General features: G+C 37.6%; 1 protein-coding gene and 1 long non-coding RNA gene across 5 annotated transcripts; both read right to left on the reverse strand.

Annotated features, from left to right (window-relative positions):
* Window positions 1-1,521: 1,521 nt before the first annotated feature.
* On the reverse strand, window positions 1,522-20,859 carry LOC124272466 (SWI/SNF-related matrix-associated actin-dependent regulator of chromatin subfamily E member 1-like). 4 transcript variants are annotated; one of them, XM_046707644.1, is made up of 16 exons: window positions 20,813-20,859; window positions 19,394-19,474; window positions 18,549-18,592; window positions 17,679-17,759; window positions 16,982-17,056; window positions 11,793-11,924; window positions 10,455-10,530; window positions 9,568-9,650; window positions 8,827-8,884; window positions 8,138-8,310; window positions 6,792-6,893; window positions 6,183-6,434; window positions 5,948-6,004; window positions 3,371-3,448; window positions 2,396-2,534; window positions 1,522-2,077 (listed from the first exon to the last, which is right to left on the reverse strand). In XM_046707644.1, exons 2-16 carry the CDS (start codon window positions 19,440-19,442, stop codon window positions 1,926-1,928), a joined length of 1,551 nt encoding a protein of 516 aa, XP_046563600.1. In that variant the 5' UTR covers window positions 19,443-19,474; window positions 20,813-20,859; the 3' UTR covers window positions 1,522-1,925. The 4 variants fall into 4 exon arrangements, with proteins under 4 accessions (XP_046563600.1, XP_046563601.1, XP_046563599.1 ...); XM_046707645.1 differs by having other exon boundaries at window positions 9,580-9,650; window positions 16,970-17,056; XM_046707643.1 differs by having other exon boundaries at window positions 16,970-17,056.
* On the reverse strand, window positions 3,875-4,794 carry LOC124272469. Its single transcript, XR_006897339.1, has 3 exons — window positions 4,459-4,794; window positions 4,302-4,365; window positions 3,875-4,105 (listed from the first exon to the last, which is right to left on the reverse strand). It is a non-coding gene; the product is annotated as an uncharacterized LOC124272469 (long non-coding RNA).
* Window positions 20,860-21,341: the final 482 nt, after the last annotated feature.

A 21,341-nucleotide genomic window follows, 5' to 3' on the forward strand; every position in this document is an offset into this window, starting at 1 on the left:
AGGTCACCAAAATCGACTGGAACTTGCACCTGCTGAAATCTTCAAAGTGTCCTAGATGAAGCTTGGTGTCAAATATGACCTTCCCTAGAAAGTCCAGTGAATGGTTCTTGAGATATCTTGCTGACAATCTCTACATGCAGGTTAACATGCTGAAGTCTTCAAAGTGTTGATGTGAAATTGAAAAGGGAAAGTAGTGATGATTTTTATGCAGGAGCATGTACAATCAATGTGAATGACCACCCCCTAAAATTTAAATTTACAAAGTGACCCCCTGCATATCATGTACAAAATCAATGACATCCCCCTCCACTTCTCATAATTTTAAATATAACCCCCTAAAATCATCAAAACACACACACCACCCCAAAAGCCATAAATTGTGAACAATCCCTAAATATACCACTTTTCAGCATACATACCCTACCAGACAAAAGAACATGCACCTCCCTCAATCGACTTGCAACGCAATGCTCCTTGAGAGGCAACATGTAACCTGTTGTGAGATACTCATTGATATAATGCATGTATTGTCACCAATGAAATCCATATTAAACATACTACTAAAATGAGATTTAAGAACCACCAATTCTTTCATATTACTGGGGCCACTAGCACAAGCCATCTTAGCGCTGATTTCTATTGACTAACACTGAAGCTATCGCTGAACGGCTAAAAATAGCCGTGAACACTACTGATCTATGGTTGAAAAGCAGGGGAACAGATGGGATTCCTCGTCTATTTTCAGTAACTCAAGTCAATATCGTAATTTATCAGAAAACTGATATCGCTTTTGTAGACAATCCGCGTGGACGGTATTTTGACCAATAGTGATACAGGAAAACTACTACCTATATAATAATACTGTATATTACTGCAGATAAGCTGAATTTTGACAAGACCAAAAAGAGCAGCCAGTAGAAGGGGGTCGGGGTCACACTTTCATCAAACTTAACATATGTTTGTAACCTAAGTCTATGTTAAAGTAACAGAGTTTAGGTCATTGTAGTGCTTAGATCACAGGCAAAGGGCTCCCTTAGTTCATCTGTCATGCCATGATGGATTACTTATAGTAGAGAGTAGAGGGCCTCATAACTTCATTTTGAGTTGTACACATCAAATAACCATGTTTGTGTACTTTTCCTCTTTCACAACAGTTTAGATGATTGGATTTACAGCATCTGACCTCCTCAACACGTACGTTCTAACAAACTTCATGAGTGAGGTTTTACGCCGCTTTTAGCAATATTCCAGGAGCGCCTTGAGCATGCACTAGTGCGTGGATATGTGCGCTATATAAATATCCTATCATCATCATCAACATCATGGCGGGGGACACCAGAAATGGGCCTACATGGGGAATCAAACCCGAACTCCTTTAACCACTAGGCTACCCCACCGCCGCTTCAATCATACTGACTTTGTGAATGTTATCATGACTGTGTGTATTTATCATTCCCAATGACTGTTTCACCATTAGTCACATTCAAGTCACATGTACATAAAATACAAAACCAGCTTGACTCAGTTATGATACATTTTATTCTAGCATGATATATGACATGACATAAATGGTATGAAAATGCAGACAATAAAATGACAGAGACGCAAGAACATACGCCCTCAGATAACATGGATAAAACTAGGACAAACATTGATATTTAAACATAGTGAATAACATTTCTGACCTACACATTTATTAATAAATTAGACTGGAACAGTCTTTTCAAATGCTCATAATTTCGACATTAAAATTGTTTGCATACAAACATGATTCTTACTTCAAACTTCAATAACTTTACCTTACATATGTACCCAATCCCAACAGGTCTTCTCTAAAAAATGTACACAGAATACTGTTTAGCACAACAGCAAATTTAATGAATTGTAACATATTACTTCATTCATATTGAATTCTAAGTTGCAGGTCATAGCTGCATAGAGGTTTTTTCTTCTTCTTCTTCTGGAGCAGATTCTTTTGGCGTGTCTGTCTCTTTCACTGGTGGATCAGACACCTCCTTGTTCTCTTGTTCTAAGCTTGTGGGCAGCTGAGTAGAATTGGAAGGGTTCTCAGGCTTGTCTGAAAATGAAACATCACTTGAATAAATGACATAACAGCATTTATCATTGAAACGTTTCAAGAAAAGCAAATCAACAAAAATGGATGTGAAGCACACTTATAGTGATTTCAGGAGTTTTTACCATTGTTGACAAACATACAGGTTATAATCGACATGCTATGTGTACTGATACAATCAACATATATGTGATTATTACACAGAGAAGACATTATTAGATGTTACACAGAGATAAAATACAGCTTTCACAGATTTTCTCTGTATTTACAGAATCATGATAAAGATAACAAGCATCCTCCTCCCCTGGAGTGCTATCATACCTGTCGTGTTTGTAGCATCAGGTGTGTCTTGCACCTGAGTTGGCATTGTAGCTGATGGTATCTCTGGTTCCGATTCGGCTGGTACTGAGGCTGGAGCAGCTGACTGAGTTTCAACTGTACTGTCTGGCTCAGCACATACCTGGAATAGTTCATGAAAAGGTATAACAGGTCTCACTTCCCTGGTCACGGAGTTAGAATTGGTCTTCAGCAACACATGCTTGTCGGAATAAGCGACTAACGGGATCGGGTGGTCAGGCTCGCTGACTTGGTTGACCCCATGTCATTGTATCCCAATAGCGTAGAACGATGCTCATGATGTTGATCACTGGATTGTCTGGTCGAGACTCGATTATTTACAGACTGCCATCATATATAGCTGTAATATTGCTGAGAACGGCGTCAAAATAAACTCACTCACTCACTTCCCTGGCACCAATTTTGACCACCTGTGACTTTAGCACAAAGGATGTGGGAATACAGGGAATATAATCTTGAGATCATTGAGCTTTTCTTATGTGTACATATTGAAAACCTTAACGTCTTTCATGATTGATTGGCCTACATTTCCTTCAAAACACACGAGTTAATATGCATTTTTACAGCACTTTATAGTCTGTTTGACTTCATTTTAGACATTTTAAACCGATGAATTGCTCACTACCACAAAATCTAATAATTGCAACAAAACCAAATTGAAATCGACAGACCAACTTTGATGATTTGTCTCATAATTTTGGACACCAGAATATGAAAGTTGTTTAACAAACGATCATTATTTTGTCACTTTGGGCTATTTCTTACGAGGGGGGACCACTTGCTTGTGGAACAGCCAGGTAATCAATAAGCATGTGCAGTGAAATTTCAATTTCACATGTACAACTAGCACACCTGGCTGTTCCACCAGCAAGTGGTCCTCCCTCGTAAGAAATAGCTAAATCTTTGACAGTTTAATACATTGTACACATATCAACCTACCTTGTTCATTTCGGTGTTTGCGGCATCTGCTGGTTTTGCTTCCTCCACATCCATCGAGTTACTGTCCACATCTGAGTTCTGAAACATAGAGTAACTGTCACGATCTGGTGTCTGAAACATAGGGTAATTGTCACCATCTAGAGTCTGAAACAGAGTTACTGTCACCATCTGGAGCCCTTAACATCCAGTTACTGTCACCATCTAGAGTCTGAAACAGAGTTACTGTCACCATCTGCAGTTGGTAACATCCAGTTACTGTCACCATCTAGAGTCTGAAACAGAGTTACTGTCACCATCTAGAGTCTTAAACAGAGTTACTGTAACATCCAGTTACTGTCACCATCTAGAGTCTGAAACAGAGTTACTGTCTGAAACAGAGTTACTGTCACCATCTGTTCTTAACCAGTTACTGTCACCATCTAGAGTTGGTCACCATCATCCAGAGTTACTGTCACCATCTGCAGTTGGTAACACTGTCACCATCTAGAGTCTGAAACAGAGTTACTGTCACCATCTAGAGTCTTAAACAGAGTTACTGTCACCATCTGGAGTTATTAACATCCAGTTACTGTCACCATCTAGAGTCTGAAACAGAGTTACTGTCACCATCTAGAGTCTGAAACAGAGTTACTGTCACCATCTGGAGTTCTTAACATCCAGTTACTGTCACCATCTAGAGTCTGAAACAGAGTTACTGTCACCATCTAGAGTCTGAAACAGAGTTACTGTCACCATCTAGAGTCTTAAACAGAGTTACTGTCACCATCTGGAGTTCTTAACATCCAGTTACTGTTACTGTCACCATCTAGAGTCTTAAACAGAGTTACTGTCACCATCTGGAGTTATTAACATCCAGTTACTGTCACCATCTAGAGTCTGAAACAGAGTTACTGTCACCATCTAGAGTCTTAAACAGAGTTACTGTCACCACCTGGAGTTCTTAACATCCAGTTACTGTCACCATCTAGAGTCTGAAACAGAGTTACTGTCACCATCTAGAGTCTGAAACAGTTACTGTCACCATCTGGAGTTCTTAACATCCAGTTACTGTCACCATCTAGAGTCTGAAACAGAGTTACTGTCACCACCTGGAGTTGGTAACATCCAGTTACTGTTACCAATATGGATTCTGAATCATGACACATCTGTAATTCACACACTAACAAAGTAAGCAGAAAAAACATCAAGGAAATGAAAGTGAGTGAATGAGTTAGTTTGGTTAACATGGCATTTTTAACAGCATAACATTCACATCAAAGCATGTCTAATCTCATCCCACGTGTTATAAACACAGAAGCACAGTTATAGTGCTCACACACACACAGAATCATTGTTTCTGGCATGTCCAACAGTAATTCTATCGGAGCAAACTCCTTGACTTGATGGGTTGAATCAAAAATGGATGAAAAGTTTTTTATGAACAAATAGATACTGTATTCAAATAATTTCAAACGATGATCAGTTTACTTTAACGATTTCCAAAATGTCTATTCCAGGCAGTTTGAACATGACATTAGCATTCAAAATGAAGTTAATTGCTTTTTCAACATGATAAATACTGTTAGGTGAGTGAGTGAATGAGTTTAGTTTTACGCCACACTCAGCAATATTCCAGCCATATGGCGGGGGTCTGTAAATAATCGAGTCTGGACCAGACAATCCAGTGATCAACAGCATGAGCATCGATCTGCGTAATTGGGAACTGATGACATGTGTCAACCAAGCCAGCAAGCCTGACCATCCGATCCCGTTAGTCACCTCTTACGACAAGCATGGGTTACTGAAGGTTCATTCTAACCCGGACCTTCACAGGTTACTGTTAGGTGTTAGAAAAGCAAAATGATGATTACATATAGTGTTGTAAATATTCATAAAGACTTTTCACCCCTCCTGTATACAAAGTTCAGTTTTTCATAACATCAAAGTACAACATGAGAACTTCCAGAGGAGATAATGCTCAGGTGAGAGCGAACAATATGTCCTGGGAGATATTGCTGCAATGAAGTTTCATTACTATTCATTGCAGACAACCACAATCAAATTTCATTGCTACTCTCTCTCACTGAATGAGGATTGTTGTATTTTCTACACCTAAGACAAAGGTTAATAATGTTCTAAAAAATGTGGAAAAACTATATGGGAGGATAAATACAATATGACCCAAGTGTCATATAATATGAAAAAATCTCATTAATTCATACCAAAGTACTGGGTTTTTAATTGTTTATCGTTATTCTGTTATGTCTCTGCTTTTACATGTACTGTGATATGAAAAGAAACTCAGGAGAAATTTACAATATATAATGTACTTTGACTGTGATGATCATGCATGGCGTAAGAGTGAGTGTGTTACGTTTTAAGCCACGTTTAGCAATATTCCAGCAATATCATGGCGGGAGACACCAGAAATGGGCTTCACACATTGTAGCCATGTGGGGAATGGAACTGGGTCTTTGGCATGAGCGAATGCTTTAACCACTAGGCTACCCCACCGCCCACATGGTATAAGAAAGGATAGGCAGGACATGCTAATTGGAATCTAATCCTTCAGTTGTGTGAAGGGCTTGTTATACATACAAGGGTTGAGTCCACTCCATTTTCTTTTGGTTTTGTGTCCGTGCCATTAACTGTCAGCTGTAAAACAATCACATGGTCCAAGATAATGAATATGAAAAAAAAAAAATTCACGCAGAAACATTCAATTTCAGTTACATTAATAATATGAATGAATGAACTGTGGTGCATGAATGAATGAATGAACTGTGGTGAATGAATGAATGAATGAACTGTGGTGAATGAATGAATGAATGACCTGTGGTGCAGCCTCTTTCTCAGCCTGATCAACGTCCATCTGTTCCTCTTGAGATTTCTCCCTCTCTTCTTCTTCCTTCTTTCTATCTTCTTCCTCCTTTTTCTTTCTCTCTTCATCACGCAGCTGCTGCTTCTTCTTCTCCTCTTCCTGTTGCTGAATGAGTTGTTGATGCCGTTGACGCATGTCCTCTCTCGCCTTTGATATCATGCCATTGAACATATCTTCTGTCACCTGGGGCTTGTTCTCACATAGCTACAAAACATAAACATAACTGTCAGTATTGGCACCTTTTAATTTCAACATGTCTTCCAACATCATTTCGATACATGCTAGCCAAAACAAAGACCACTGTTATGAACTTTAAATCATATTGGTAAATTGGAAAAAAAATGGTCTTTGACTCTGCCCTTTAACTTGAGTACCCAATGATTGGGAAAGAAATGTCTGTCATGGGACTTCGGCTTCATGTTAACAAACTTAATGAGTCATAAATTTCACTATCTGGGGACACTATTAAGAAAAATGTAAGGTTGCAATAGCAAGTCTAATGTTCCAATACAAATGTGTTTTTCTCTAGCAACTGCGATGATGCGATGAACTAGGACCAACTTTTTTTAGCTCTTCATGGAAACCTTCACTTGACTCGCAGAATCTCCTTTTCTTTGCTTCGTGTTTCTCTTCTATCTGTTGTAACTCGGATTCCAGTTTTTTCTGGAACACAAGAAAAATAAAACAATTACTATGTGATCGAGGTAGAAGTGATTGCATCTGGATCATCTTCCTTCTGTCAAATAGCGTCTGAGCTGTATTGCCACTTTTAGATGGTGATGTGAGATCTAGGAGTTATTGACCATCAATACCGTATCTCTGCATCAGAAAATATGATTCCCTCCATCATCCTCAAAACCATCACATAGCTACAAAACATAAACATAACTATGGGATGATCTTCACCGGAGACAGTATTGGCACCGATTTTAATTTCCTTAGCAACACGAAGACTTCTTCCGATCGATGATATAGCTTCGTGATACATGTCTAGCTATGGTGAAACAAAGACCACTGTTATGAACTTCAGCAGCGAAGGTGACAAGCTGCTCATAGCGCGGGTGCCTCCTGGGAGTGGTAAACTTTCGGACCCTGCTTGCGCAGTTTGTTGGTCCTCCATGGCATCATGTCTTCTGGGATGATCTGTGACGAAGTGGTCTTTTCTGACTCCTCGGTGTAACATCAGGCTTGAGTACCCAAGCTTCTTCTGCCGATTGATTATCGGGAAAGGAATGCCTGTCATGGGACTTCGTTGAGGCGGCTTCATGTCTAACAAACTTAATGGGTCATAAATGTTTTCTTTGTTTAAATTGACCATCTGGGGACACTATTAAGAAAAATGTAAGGTTGCAAATGGATAGTAATCTACAAAAGTCTAATTCCAATACAGTAGAAAATGAATCTCCTTTTCTTTGCCTGTGTCATCTTGACTTCATGTTTTCTCTTCTATCTGTTGTAACAAATGTGTTTTCTCAGATTCCAGTTTTTTCTGGAACATCTCCTTTTCTTTTGCTTAGTGTTTCTTCAAGAAAATTCTGGAACACAAGAAAAATGAAACAATCACTATGTGAATGTTGTTTAACCCCACAGAAATCAATTTGTTTTCTGTTAAATGCTGCACTGAGCAATATTCCAGCTATATGGTCAGTAAATAATCAAGCCTGGACCAGACAATCCAGTGATCAACAGCATGAGCATCGACCTACACAATTGGGATACGATTGACATGTGTCAACAAAGTCAGCAAGTCTGACCACCAAATCCTGTTAGTTGCCTCTACAACAAGCATGGACTGCTGAAGACCAATTCTAACACTGATCTTCAAGGTACTCCAAACATCAGTATTGAACTATTCCAATATGACAGAGCTACCCTTCCCACAACTCTCAAATAGCCTGACAGCCTACCTGATGCATTGTGAGAGACTGGACCTGCCTCTTGAGCACACTCATTCTGCCTGTAGTGACCACTGTCCGCACATCAGGAACCACACTATCACTGAAGATTTCATTGATGAGCCGATGATTGCGCTGATAGCGAGCATGAGCGATATGCTTCACCGAGAAACCATCATCCAAGTCTGGAAAGGAAGTTTACACAAACTCAAAATAAACTGAAACATACATTAGAACAAAACAGAAACCATGAATTTACTGTATTCTGTGATAAAAGGGAAATAATCCAGAAAAAGCAGAATCTAATAGAGAATAAAGGAACAACTTATTAGATAATTTCAAACTACAATAATGTCCCTTTCCCTAAAGGGTGAGTGAGTTTAGTTTTATGTCGATTTTATTAATATTCCAGCAATATCATGGCAGGCCCTAAAGATAAATAATAATAATAATGGAAATTTAATGCTAAATTCAACAAAAGTGGGTGCTTATCCTATATGGCCAAGAGATTTTTGCTGCTAAATCACCAACCACTAAGTGGGTGCTCAAAAAAGAGTGGTATCCTGAGCAAAACTTTGTAAAACATGGCCAAGAGATTTTTATTACTTCAAACAAGCAGAATATCAGAAATGACAGTGTAGGTTACTTCAAACAAGCAGAATATCAGAAATGACTGTCAGTATTTAAAGTTCTATACATACCATCTTCATCTTCAGCAGGCTGAATACTTATTCTGGGCATGTCCATGTTCTTGGTATTCTGAAAGAACAGCAATTATTGAACTCAAACTGTCTACAGTGATCCTCTAGTCATGTGAGTGAGAATATCTTTCATAACATTTCGGCAGTATCAAAGCACGTTCAAGGTCTTCGTTTTCAGAAAGGACAGCACACATTAAACTCAAACTCAAAGAATCACCAGGCTGTATGAGTATGTTTCAAAGCCATAACACTACAAGGATCACCACTGGTGAGCCTCACATATTGTACCCATGTGGGTTCGAATTCAGGTTTCCAGCATGACAATCCATCAGTTCAACTTTTAGACTACCCCAGAAGCCCCTCTTATTATATGATTATGTCAATGAGCAACTCAAATTATCCCCATATGAGTACGGTTTAAAGCAGTAACACTACAGGGATCACCCTCAATGAGCTTCACATATTGTACCCATATGGGGTTTGAAATCAGATTTCCAGCATGACAATCCATCACTTCAACTTTTAGACTACCCCAGAAGCCCCTCTTATCATGTGATTGAATCTTAATGAGCAAGTTATAATAACTGATAATAAACACACATTAAGTTATCAGAACAAATTACGTCACGAAAATGGATGACGCTTCACATTTTACAGAAAGAAAACTTTAATCCACATGGATGAATTTTAAGCTATTATAATGTTGTTGTAAATGTAAGAATTGAAAAATAAAGCAGAGACCATTACTCTTACCGACTGCCGGGAGCTAGCAGTGGCTCTCTCGGCCCGAGATTCCTCCTCCTCCAAAGCCGCAGCTTCAGTGGCTGAAACAGACACATCAGCTTCCTAACATTTGTACATCAATGCATCACCATAGGATGAGACATAGTTTACTCCATAAATTAAAAAATAGTGCCACAGCACTGTATTTCACTTTAATAAATAGTCATCATCATAAATTATCAAAATTTGTTTGTCTGGTTGTTTTGATATTTAAACCTGCAGTCAGAAATGTTCAATTTGACAGTGGTCTGAAAGTCTGGACAAAATAGCTACAGAGACACTTGAGACATAGACACTGTTTCTGTCGGCTCTAGTCTGAAAAACATTACACAGTAATTCTGAGAAGTAAACATTACAATTCAGAGATCATTACAATCAGGGCTCCAGATAACTTTTGGAGGTGTGAGTGTACTTACACATCATATTGCAAGTGGAGGTGTACTGAGAATTTTGAATGAGTACTGACATGTTTTTGTGTGAGCTATGTCGTACTGAATTGATTTTGAGGCATGAGGCTGGCCAGCTCTTTCAACAAGCATAGGGTACCGACAGGCAACTCAGGACATATACTTCCCAGGAAGCTGTGAATTAAAAATCGAATTCAGCCTGTTCCATTGACCACTGAGTGAAGTTAAATTGCTCACATTGTGGTATGGCAGTGCCTCACTCAGGGTGTCAATCCTGGCTAGGACTAAACTAGGACTAAACCCTAAATACTAGAATGAGAACTTTACTAAAATGTAATCTTAAAAAACGCTTCTCATTATCAGTATTATTTTATGAACATTATTCAGTTTGTTTACTGTCCAGCGCTATAGCATGAAAGGACAAAAAGGAAGAATCACCTTTTCCCTTTGCTGCTACCCAAGCCTGGTAAGCAGGAGAGTTATGGTAGGACTTCATTGCCTCATTGTATGTAACCTGCAATGGATAAAATCAGGCTCATCACATCCACAATCTCATGACCATGAAGACTAGCCACCCAAATTACTTCATCAGCTAGGTTCTTAAATACATTTTAATCCTTTCCCCAAATTTGAAACTAAATTTGACTTCAAATGTTAAAAACATTTGAGTTTAATTTACCAAGATGCAATTATCGCTCTGTCACAATGTGAACATTATTACCTTTTAACGAAAGCATTACTCCAAACAAAACAAAATTGCCACTATCATTAAACAAAAGCTAAAACATTCATAGGGTTTTCCCCAGACATTGAAAACTGTACTGCACAGGACTGCCAAACAATTTGTGTAGGCAAGGCATATCATTGTTGTAGGCTACACAAAGGAAAACATCAATACATAGTTTTTGCAGATGAAGCCTGGAGTGACAAACAAACCGTAAGTTTACCATGTCAAAATAAGCCATCACCAAACAGGCCAGAATCTGCAAGTATCTACTGGTGATTCATACATATTGTATGGGAAAAGATAGACCAACAAGCCCTTTCATATTAGAGTTTGTAAATCCTAGAAAAACCATAACATGCAAAATCCCAATCCACATTTGGTGTTTTTCATTTCCCAAACAACGTTAATGTCTATCTGTAAACCGTCCTGACTCTTGAGGATTGTATGAATATGTCATGAATATGTCAATAGAAATAAAAGATATATCAGTCTCTGACACTTGCTTAATATAAAAGTTTACATTTCTAAAAGGTAATTTCAAAAGTACATGTCAACAGTGAGTGACAAAAATCAAGGTTTCACTGGAACCGACCCGACCCACCCATCCGACTTCTTGCAGGGCCTTACAACAGCAGCCCATCCTTCTCTTATGTCTATAACTGGCACACTTTAAAAAAAATTGCATCAAAAGAAAATGATGCCATTTTATACTTAAAGTGTTGGCATCTCAAATGCTATAAATAGCAATGACATTCTTTTTTGCCTGAAACCAAAAATTGTCACTCCAAGCTTCATATGCCTCCTCTGTACAGATATGTGACCTCAAAATATGAGATGATGTACAGCCTTGCTTACAAAATTATCGGCACTTTTAGTCTAATATGACATAAAGTAGCTCCTTTACCTAATAGTTTATTACACCTTACGTCTTTTCCTGCACAAATGACAACTAATAATGATGGTTTTGGCATTTAGGGATGATTAATATCAGGGAAAACCCTAGTTTTCAAATTTTATTTCTACATTTCTTGTAGAAACCTATTGACTACCTTTTCAGTTTCATATTCGTCCATGTATTCTTGTTTCTGGACATCACTCAAGTCTCTCCACATCTGTCCAATAATCTTGCCGATTTCCCATAGTTTGAGGTCTGGGTTGGAGGCCTTTACTTGTTCCCATACCTGCAATAGGTCAACTACGGCATGACTTACTCTGTTTGGCGCCCCCGGCCCGCATGTTGACACACACCTCAGCCCACGTACACCAACAACTTGCACCACGGAGAAACTTTAAGCTTCCATTATCATACGACATGTTGAAAATATTCAGCAAGCTCGAAACATATGAAAATTCATTCGCAAATAAAGAATAACTGGAGCTACTAAAAGTAATAATTTCTTAAGCAGTGCATTTCCAAAACACTCATTTACAAACATGCTCCGTTATGAAACACTACAGAACAGGCGTTACCAAGTCCTGTTTTAGCACAAATACACATTAATAGAAATTATCAGTGATATTAATTGGCTTTGTGGATGGTGATACTTTATGCAGCATACTTGTCTTGTGAAATGGAGTATGCTGACAATGTAAAAGACATGATTGGATGAACATAATGTTATGATATACATTCTCAATATGACAGCAAGCACATGTAAGCATGGTTATATTTAGGCAATCATGACTACATCCTGATTGCCTAATTCATCACCTACTTACTTCATTACATAAATAATGTACAAATTCACAGTTAAATACAATCATGATGAACAGGAAATTTACATCGATAAAAGAAACTTTATCATAGCAATGCTACCTTATTTCATTTGTACCTTACATATACACATGGTCTAAAAATCTGTCCGATTCTTGGTCTAAACCTACAAGATACACCATCCCATTATTTCATATTACTATGATTAATCAGTCAAAACACTTTAACCACCTAACTACCCCATCATCCTCTCACGTTTGAACTAATTCCATAATTTAGTAATTCTGAAAAAATTATCATTTTCCCAATGAAAGGGGCAGTCCACAAGGAGTGAGTAATTTAGCTTTAGCAATATTCCAACAATATCATGGCAGGGGCGACACCAGAAATGGGCTTCACACATTGTGCCCATGTGGGGAATCGAACCCAGGTCTTCAGCATTATGAACGAACGCTTTAACCACTAGGCTACCCCACTACAAGGATATACCATTAGTAATTGTTAAATATTTCTAGGTCGGGTTAGAATTGATCTTCAGCAACCCATGCTTGTCGTAGGAGACGACTAACGGGATCGGGTGGTCAGGCTCACTGACTTGGTTCACACATGTCACCGGTTCCAAATTGCAACAGATCGATGCTCATGCTGTTGATCACTGGATTGTCTGGTCTAGACTTGATTATTTACTGACCGCCACCATATAGCTGGAATATTGCTGAGTGCAACTAAACTAAACTCACTCCTTAAGCTGAAGGAGTGAGTATCGTCTTATGTCGCTATTAGCAATATTCCCTGGTAGAGGACATCAGGACTTCACCTTATACCCATGTAGGAAATCAATGTCAGGTCTTTCGCATGATAAGCAAATGCTTTAACCACTAGGCTACCCTACAGACCGATGAACTGAATGAAAACATAGACATGGTCCACCCTGCATCCCAACAGACAGATATAACCAGACTGGCCCTTCAGATCTTGACTGCAGAACCAGTCATAACCAACTGGATATAGTAAGACATATATACATGTATATATCCATTTAGAAATAAAAAAGAGCTTGCTCATCCACCCAATTGCTTTTCATTGTGAATCTTAACACATTCTTAAACTACTGACTGACTGAGTTTGGTTTTACGCCGCTTTTAGCAATATTCCAGCAACATCACGGCGGTGGGGACACCAGAAATGGGCTTCACACATTGTACCCATGTGGGGATTCGAACCCGGGTCTTCGGCGTGACGAGCCAACGCTTTAACCACTAGGCTACCCCACCGCCCCCATACTTAAACTAACAAATTTTCAAGGATATACATATCTTAACACATTAGTCTAAGTGTCTTACTTCAAAATGTACACATCTGGTTACACCTGATTGATCAGAAACCAATAATGCAATTCCATTCAGTTGCACTGTCCATTTTCTGCCTATCACATTTAAGGGGCAGGTAACTCCACAGACTTTAATGCACTGATGCAGGTGGATGATTGCCTTGACATGTTAAGGGATGGGAGGCAACTTTTCACAGGAAAAGCACTTTAACATTTGTGCTTGCTGCCTTTTGCAATGTCCAAGCATCACACAAAATCTGATCTGTCCCCAACTCTATGTGAAATCTGTTGACCTTGAGCTTCATATCATAAAAAGACCCAATAGAATCACCATAGACATAAATCATTGATAATCTGTAACTCCATGAATAAATAGTAAGGAAATGATTTTTCACAAACAGAAATAAGATAGCATTGTTATATCTGACTACAAAATCATTTAGATCAAGTTGAAGTTTTACTTTGTGGTCATGTTCTTGTTCCTATAAAGGCCTGTAGCTCGATTATTTCATCATTATTATGTATATTATTTCAGACCTGCTCGCAACAATGACAATAAGAACTTTAGGAAGATATTTCTCCAGATTTACGCACAATTACTGATCTGACTTTACTAGAATTTACTAGAAATGCCTTAAATAACTTACATGATATGTGTTGGATCATCACATTAAGATTTTCATAAATTCTAATCAGTATGTTTGTCAACCATAGTATTAGAATGATGAGTGAGTGATTCACTGTAGTTTTATGCCACTTCATCAATATTCCTACAATATTCCAGCAGTATAAGAGAGGGAAACCAGAAATGGGCTTCATACATTGTAAAATGTAGGGAATCAAACCCAGTCCTTTTGGTGTGATAAGCTAACACTTTGACCACTAGGCTACACCATCACCCCCATGGCAAAACTAGTAATGTTGTTTAACATTTTTTGAGTCAACAAGCAAATATTTATCCATTACAATATTTTCTGAACTTTTTAATGACATAACATATTAATCCATTACATGGTCAGTTTTTCCCCACATATCCTAGCCCTAAAGAAATGTTTGAGGTCAGAGTCACTGACCACTATATCTTAATAAAAAGTGTCCAGTGACAATTTTAGCAAGTCATTCAACAGAATACCTCCATGTTTATGAATCTGCATTTTTCTTCAAATTCTAATACCTTATATACTTTCTGATGATTTAATGGAAAGTGTTATCCACATGTGATGTGCTATCGAAACACCCATACAGATTCAGCTAATAATTTAATTTCCTGCCTGAAAAATTTGTTCAGGTTACAATTAACTTTCAGATGTATTCAATGATGAGTGCAAATGTCTGAACATAAACATCAGCAGTGCAGTTAGAATGTACACCCCATGCACTCACTGACATCCCAATGGTTATCTGGCGATACTTATACAGTGATGCACATGCATGTGTGTGCACAGCTGAGATCGACCCACCAACCTTCCGGGATCTCCGGACTGGCTTTCCATCTACTAGAGAACAGAGGTGGTTCATTATCTGAGAACAGATGGCCTCACAAATTGTCAGATATGAGTTTCTGTGCAGGACATGTTTCAGAATGAATTCTGTCCCGCCTAACATACCATAGTTTGTCATGAACATCGGTTTGATATACAACTTTTTTATAAAAGTATGAAGTTGAAAATTTCTTTGCTAGCATTTCCCTAAATCTAGTTATTCAGAATTATTTAAGCATGCTGCTGTAGGTAGAGTGAAGAATGGTAGAGTATTTTCATCAATAATGACGGTAGATCTGCTATGTTGATAACAATATATCCTCATCTTCTGAATGTTTTCACACTTATTTAAGTCAATCTGTGACAAGCTCTTAAAACACATGTTCAAATAAGCAAATAAACCCACTCTGACAACGTCAAGGTGAACAAAAAATCAAATGAACAGACCACACATGAATTATACAATAGAGTTCCTAATTCAACAACATGATATAATTACAGTCAGATGGTGAACATAAATCATACAGCTTGATCAGTTTACTTAAATCATCTTAAGATATGATCATATAAAACCACATCAACACAAACGTTTCACTTATATTTTTAAAGTTACAGGCTGTATAATTATGAACCCATGATCCTGCCAGGATATTCCCTTAGAGAAATAAAACATGAAACATTTCAAACTTCAGGAAGGATTTGAAGAACTACAACAAAGACTCAACCATTTACAGATGAACAATAACAAATTACTTCAAATAACAGATTGTTTATAAAAATATTTTCATCAAACAAACGACATCCTGACAGGTCGTTTCAGTGTGAGTATGATTAATACCAAACATACCAAACACACAGTAACATATTCCAGCATCTAACATATCTAACATTGACATTAAGGGGGCATAACTGGAAACACAATAAAAATTGCAAGTGTGCCAAGATACACTGGCCTTTATTCGATGAAATTTGCTATTTCAAACACACTGTTAAACTTGAAAAGATCACAATTTACAATGTGTTATATCTGAGTCAGCCTTAGGCCATCTAATTGACAACTTGGCAAGTAGTATAGCTGCTTGAACTTTGGCATTCAGAGTTCAAGCTGGCGGTGTCTTTTCACACATAGTTTGCACCCTTAATTAACATGCATTGCATGAAGTAACAGAGCCCATATGACCAGTATTAGCATCAACTAACTACAACAAGGTTTAATACTAACTGTGACACAAGTAACAAGATGCAGTTCCTCCAACTCAAGACCAGGCAAAACACAATCCAGCTCAAACAGAATCAATATCTGTACAATATTAAAACAAGGCAGGCACTTCATAAATGGTATTTCAAATTTTCTATGATGATTAATTTTGTTGTTAACCTTTTCCCACCAAGTTTTGCCTGAACGAATAAGTTGAGATAGGACTTGAAAACAGTTCTGAAGGAAGCTGAAGGAACAGGAAACATTGCAAGATCCGCACGGTTTTACGTAATGCCAAGCCTTGTGCGAGATGGAGGAACGCATGTACAAACAGTCATGCAAAACACGTTGTACGGAACACATGCAGCGTCAAGTACTCTAGGCCGAGCCCTTCCTCTCCAGGTATTAGCTGTTAATCAACTTCTGAGCACGGCCGCTAGGACTACGGTGAAGCGATGAACATAACCGAAAATAAAAATGTCGCTTTCGCGTTTTTGTCTCACCTTCCTACTCACCTTACGGCTATATCTCATGTAAGGCATGAGAGGCTTGTCTGGGGGTTTGGGAGGTTTCGGCACCCTAGGGTCACTCTGGAATTAACAGAATGTTAAATACAATAGAATTGTAAACATCTTCATTCCCAATCACATTAAAAAAGTGGGATTAAGATTCAATTTTATTTCAATTCAATTTATTTCTCGAAACACCACCAACGGTGGTACATGAGAATACAAAATTAGAATATTCATATAAATTAACATGTCAAGATGGCAAAAAAAGATTCAGAAATAACAGTTCATGAGCTTCAAGAATTGACCAATCAAGAGGCTTGTTGTACTATCAGGCAATTTGTAATGCTAATACTGTACCAAACCAAAATATACAACAAATCAAAAACTGAACCAATGGTAAATGCCACAGTACATTGGTGTACAGTTGTAGTTCTAAGTACTTCCCACGGGCTATGAAGTCTCTTTCCTTTCAAATGTATATCCCATTGAAGTGAGATGTAGGCAATTATTCTAAATATTCTGAACGAAACAGTCTTAAAGTCCAAAACAGTAATATGCTCAGAATACCCTAATCATTAGCAGTTGGTAGCCTGCATTTATTGTGTAGGCAGACAATTGTTTCTTATGTATCTAACATTAGCATCTAAACATGTTTAAAAGCCCTCAGTATCATTACTGTGATAATAGCTGGAATACTCACAGGGGCCGATTTCCCAACCTTCGTAGGATTAAAGCCGGGATGTCCATGACTGGTCTGGACGAATGGGCTACCGCCTGAGCCCTAGAGATTAAACACAAATGAAAAAGAAAAATCATTTCACTGCAAGAATGACCAAACTTTTAAATCTAGGTAATATATTAATGAATAAATAAATTGCAAATGGTGTGTTGAATAATATCACTATTTTGCATTATTGCCTTCAACTATTTGGGGTTCATCATTATATAAGCCATTTTTTAAGTTATTATAATGATATATATGAAGTGACTTCAATATGTGTTTTTGCATTTATGATCTTATAAATGTATGAAATGACATACACACTTTGTTTAAATCCTTTTCACCTATTTGCATACCTGTTTTATACATGTGTGTGTGTGAGTCTGTGTCTCCAAAAGTACTAAATATTTAGAGTAAATTTGTAAACAAATATTGTTTTACCTCCAGCATGTAAGGTACATTTTAAACAACATGTTTGTCCATAAATCAAACCAATTCTTGCATGAGACTCAGTTCCCACTATTGCCAATGTGAGAAATATAGAGGGATCTTTGGGCCCTTGATGATTGCTCCTATAAGAATGGTATCTATATGTCATCCTTATCTTTAACTATTAACATCAGAGCTACAGGACCCCTTGGCTTTCATGCTGGAACACTAACTGGTCACACAGACTAAAAGCTGAATGTAATTGTAAAACCATCCAGCCTATAATGGGTAGATAAAGCTTGGCATACCCAAAGGGGCATAATCTGTAGATTGTATAGTCATTCCGAATCCATATATTGGTGCAAGACCATAAGGCATATCATCAAAAAAACAATTAAAAAGTTAAAGTCTGTGACTTACCTTCTCAGAAGCGGAAGGTGTGCCAGGTGCAGAGCGCCCTCTCTCTGGAGAAAGTTAACTTGGTAGTTTTAGTATAAGTATGGCTAAACATACACTTTTGCCAAATAAGTCAAGTAAATCAAATTAATGGGTTGGGTTTTTCTCATGATAATGCCAGTAAACACTTGTCAACTCTTACAATTTCCTAATAATTCTTACAGAACAGCGATTCTGACATTGGCAAGAATAAATAAAAGTTCTACAGACCATTAATTTGTTTTCACTCGGCAAAGAGACCTGATATGTTAAATGTGTTTGAAACACGTCATCCAACATTAATTTTTTTACTTTATCAAAGTTGTTTCAATTATATATCATTGCACAAATGTTTTTAAATTGTTGATTTTAACTCATCTGTTTCATCTTTAATCAGTGTTTGCGTTAATGCCAAAACCTGCGTGTTTCACGAAAATAAATCTACATTTCATGCACGATATTGTCTACCTGCGTGTTCTGGGAACAAGTAACCGAAAAACGTACTTTGCCCAAGGAACAGCAAAATAAATGATGACAACATGCTCTAAAATGGAAGGAAATGATGTCTAAATTTCAAAAAATTTTAGACCTCGCTACATTCTGGCTGGGACATACAACCGCTGTGCATGCACACTCATGATTCTTGGGGCTAAGCATTTTAGGAATGCAAAGCTATTTTTCCTATCACAAACACTGTTAATACATTTTTACTAACATGTTTTCATGAGTTCTAAACACTGGATACACTATGGATAGCTTACATTATTCACAATTCATTCTGATAATAAGGATGGAAAACAAAGAGAAAGACAATCAAACAAGAAACTTACGAACTGCTGGAGTGGGCTGTGCAACCTGGCGATAGTTCGGCAATGCCATATTATTATCTACTGACTACATGCGTCTCATATCTGGAAAGTAAAGAGGATTACATATAATATTACTGTGCATGGAAAATTATGTTGAATGTGCTAAAACCCTGGCATGGGGGCAAATCAGAAGTAGCCTGAAACTGCTATTGTTAAAGGTCACATGCAACCAAAAAACAAACATAATTAAAACACAATTATCACTTATTCATGACATGTAATATACATTGCTGATTATGAAAAAACAAATAAACATGTGCCATGAGCGCAGTGCAGCACAGCTGTTGAAACCACTTTTCACCAGCTGGGGTGAATTTAGTAAATCTTTTGAACTCCGATTTCGAGGGAGGGTTTTCATTGCGATATATTTCAACTTTATAAGTTGAATTTGCATTTTTGATCATTTGTTACTGTAAGTCCATACCGAAAGGTATCAGAATCTGCAAATTTGTGTTTTACTTTGCATGTGACCTTTAAACAAAGATCTGAAGACATCCCATTACAGGTAACATTCAGAGGTAAGACTATAGAATACCGGATACCTTCCATTATCTTTGAAAGCATGCGAGTTTACTTTTGGTTAGGTTTAGTTTTAGGATTAGGGTTAGGGTGACGTGACGTTAAACAATATGGCTGGTAGGTATCCGGTATTCTGTAGGTGTACCCATTCAGAATATTTTGTCATAGCTTAGAAGCATGTCTTCATAACCTAAATTTTAGGATTACATGTATTTTGTTGAAACAGTTAGGCTGTAAACACAAAGGGGTTTAAATACAGTTGCAGTAGCAGTATACTCAACACCAAAATGCTCATAGTGTTATGAAGAAGGAAATGCCTAACATTATTCAAGGTTTGGGAACCTTTTGGGTTTTAAAATTACATGATGTAAAAGAAATTCCATTCTGAGCTTCGTTTACATGTCATGTTTTGTCATTTCCCAGTATCTTGACCATTCTGATGGTTGGAATAATATTTGACCATAACCAACTCTGAGTTAAATTTATGTGATAAAAAATCGAATGCGAACGGATATGACTGAAACAGTCAGACAAGACCATTAAACTCCTGAATTTCAAAGGTTTTGAGACACTTATATGCACAGGTTTATATGCACACGTTAAGGTTGTTCTATTACGTTTAAGACATTTACAAGGATGCCGGGTCATTTCACAATTTAAAATGTTTACCCTTTCGTCTGTCTTTGTTGCATTTCAAATGCGATTTGTCTACGAGCATAGTACTCCAAATCTATCTGTGCTATCACTCGCAAAATACGACAGATAGTTTAGCAGTTGATTAGTGACCCTGTAGTGAACATAGTAACTGTAAAATTTCTAATGTGACAAAAAAGAAACAGAGAAGTCTGCCAGAACACCTACCATCTCCTCGCACAAAGAACACGACGCCATGACACTTCTCGCGAATTCTCCGAAGCGCGGGAGTTGAATACATTAACTTGGATAATATCGTTTATTTATTAAAATCCAATGTATGCATGCCATTTCGAAAGAGTAATTATGATGTTGTCTATTAAAAAAAATAGAAATAGTTAATTGTTTTAAAAATATATGTACCGCTTTCTTAACTGGTTTCTAGATAGGCGTGCGCGAACGCCAAGCGATTCTCTTTCTTTTACTTGACTAATGCGGCCCCCAGTCAAAATATTCCATCTCAGTCAACTAAAGGCAACTTCTCTCTGTTTGATTTATCATGGAATTCTTCTTGCCTCTGCACACGGTGCACAAAGAGTAATTTTTTTATCCATATGAAAGTGCCATGTATTCATATTCTTCTTACTACTATCATATAGTGTCTTTTAGCAGCATTTAGAAGTTGTATTAGATGTCCAAGATATTTTTACCATATATCCCAGTTTCTAAAATTTTCAAGATTCTGCAAGAAGACCAA

This window comes from Haliotis rubra, unplaced genomic scaffold (genome assembly GCF_003918875.1).
Source record: "Haliotis rubra isolate DU_JTF1 unplaced genomic scaffold, ASM391887v1 Scf17, whole genome shotgun sequence".
Lineage (NCBI taxonomy): Eukaryota > Metazoa > Mollusca > Gastropoda > Lepetellida > Haliotidae > Haliotis > Haliotis rubra.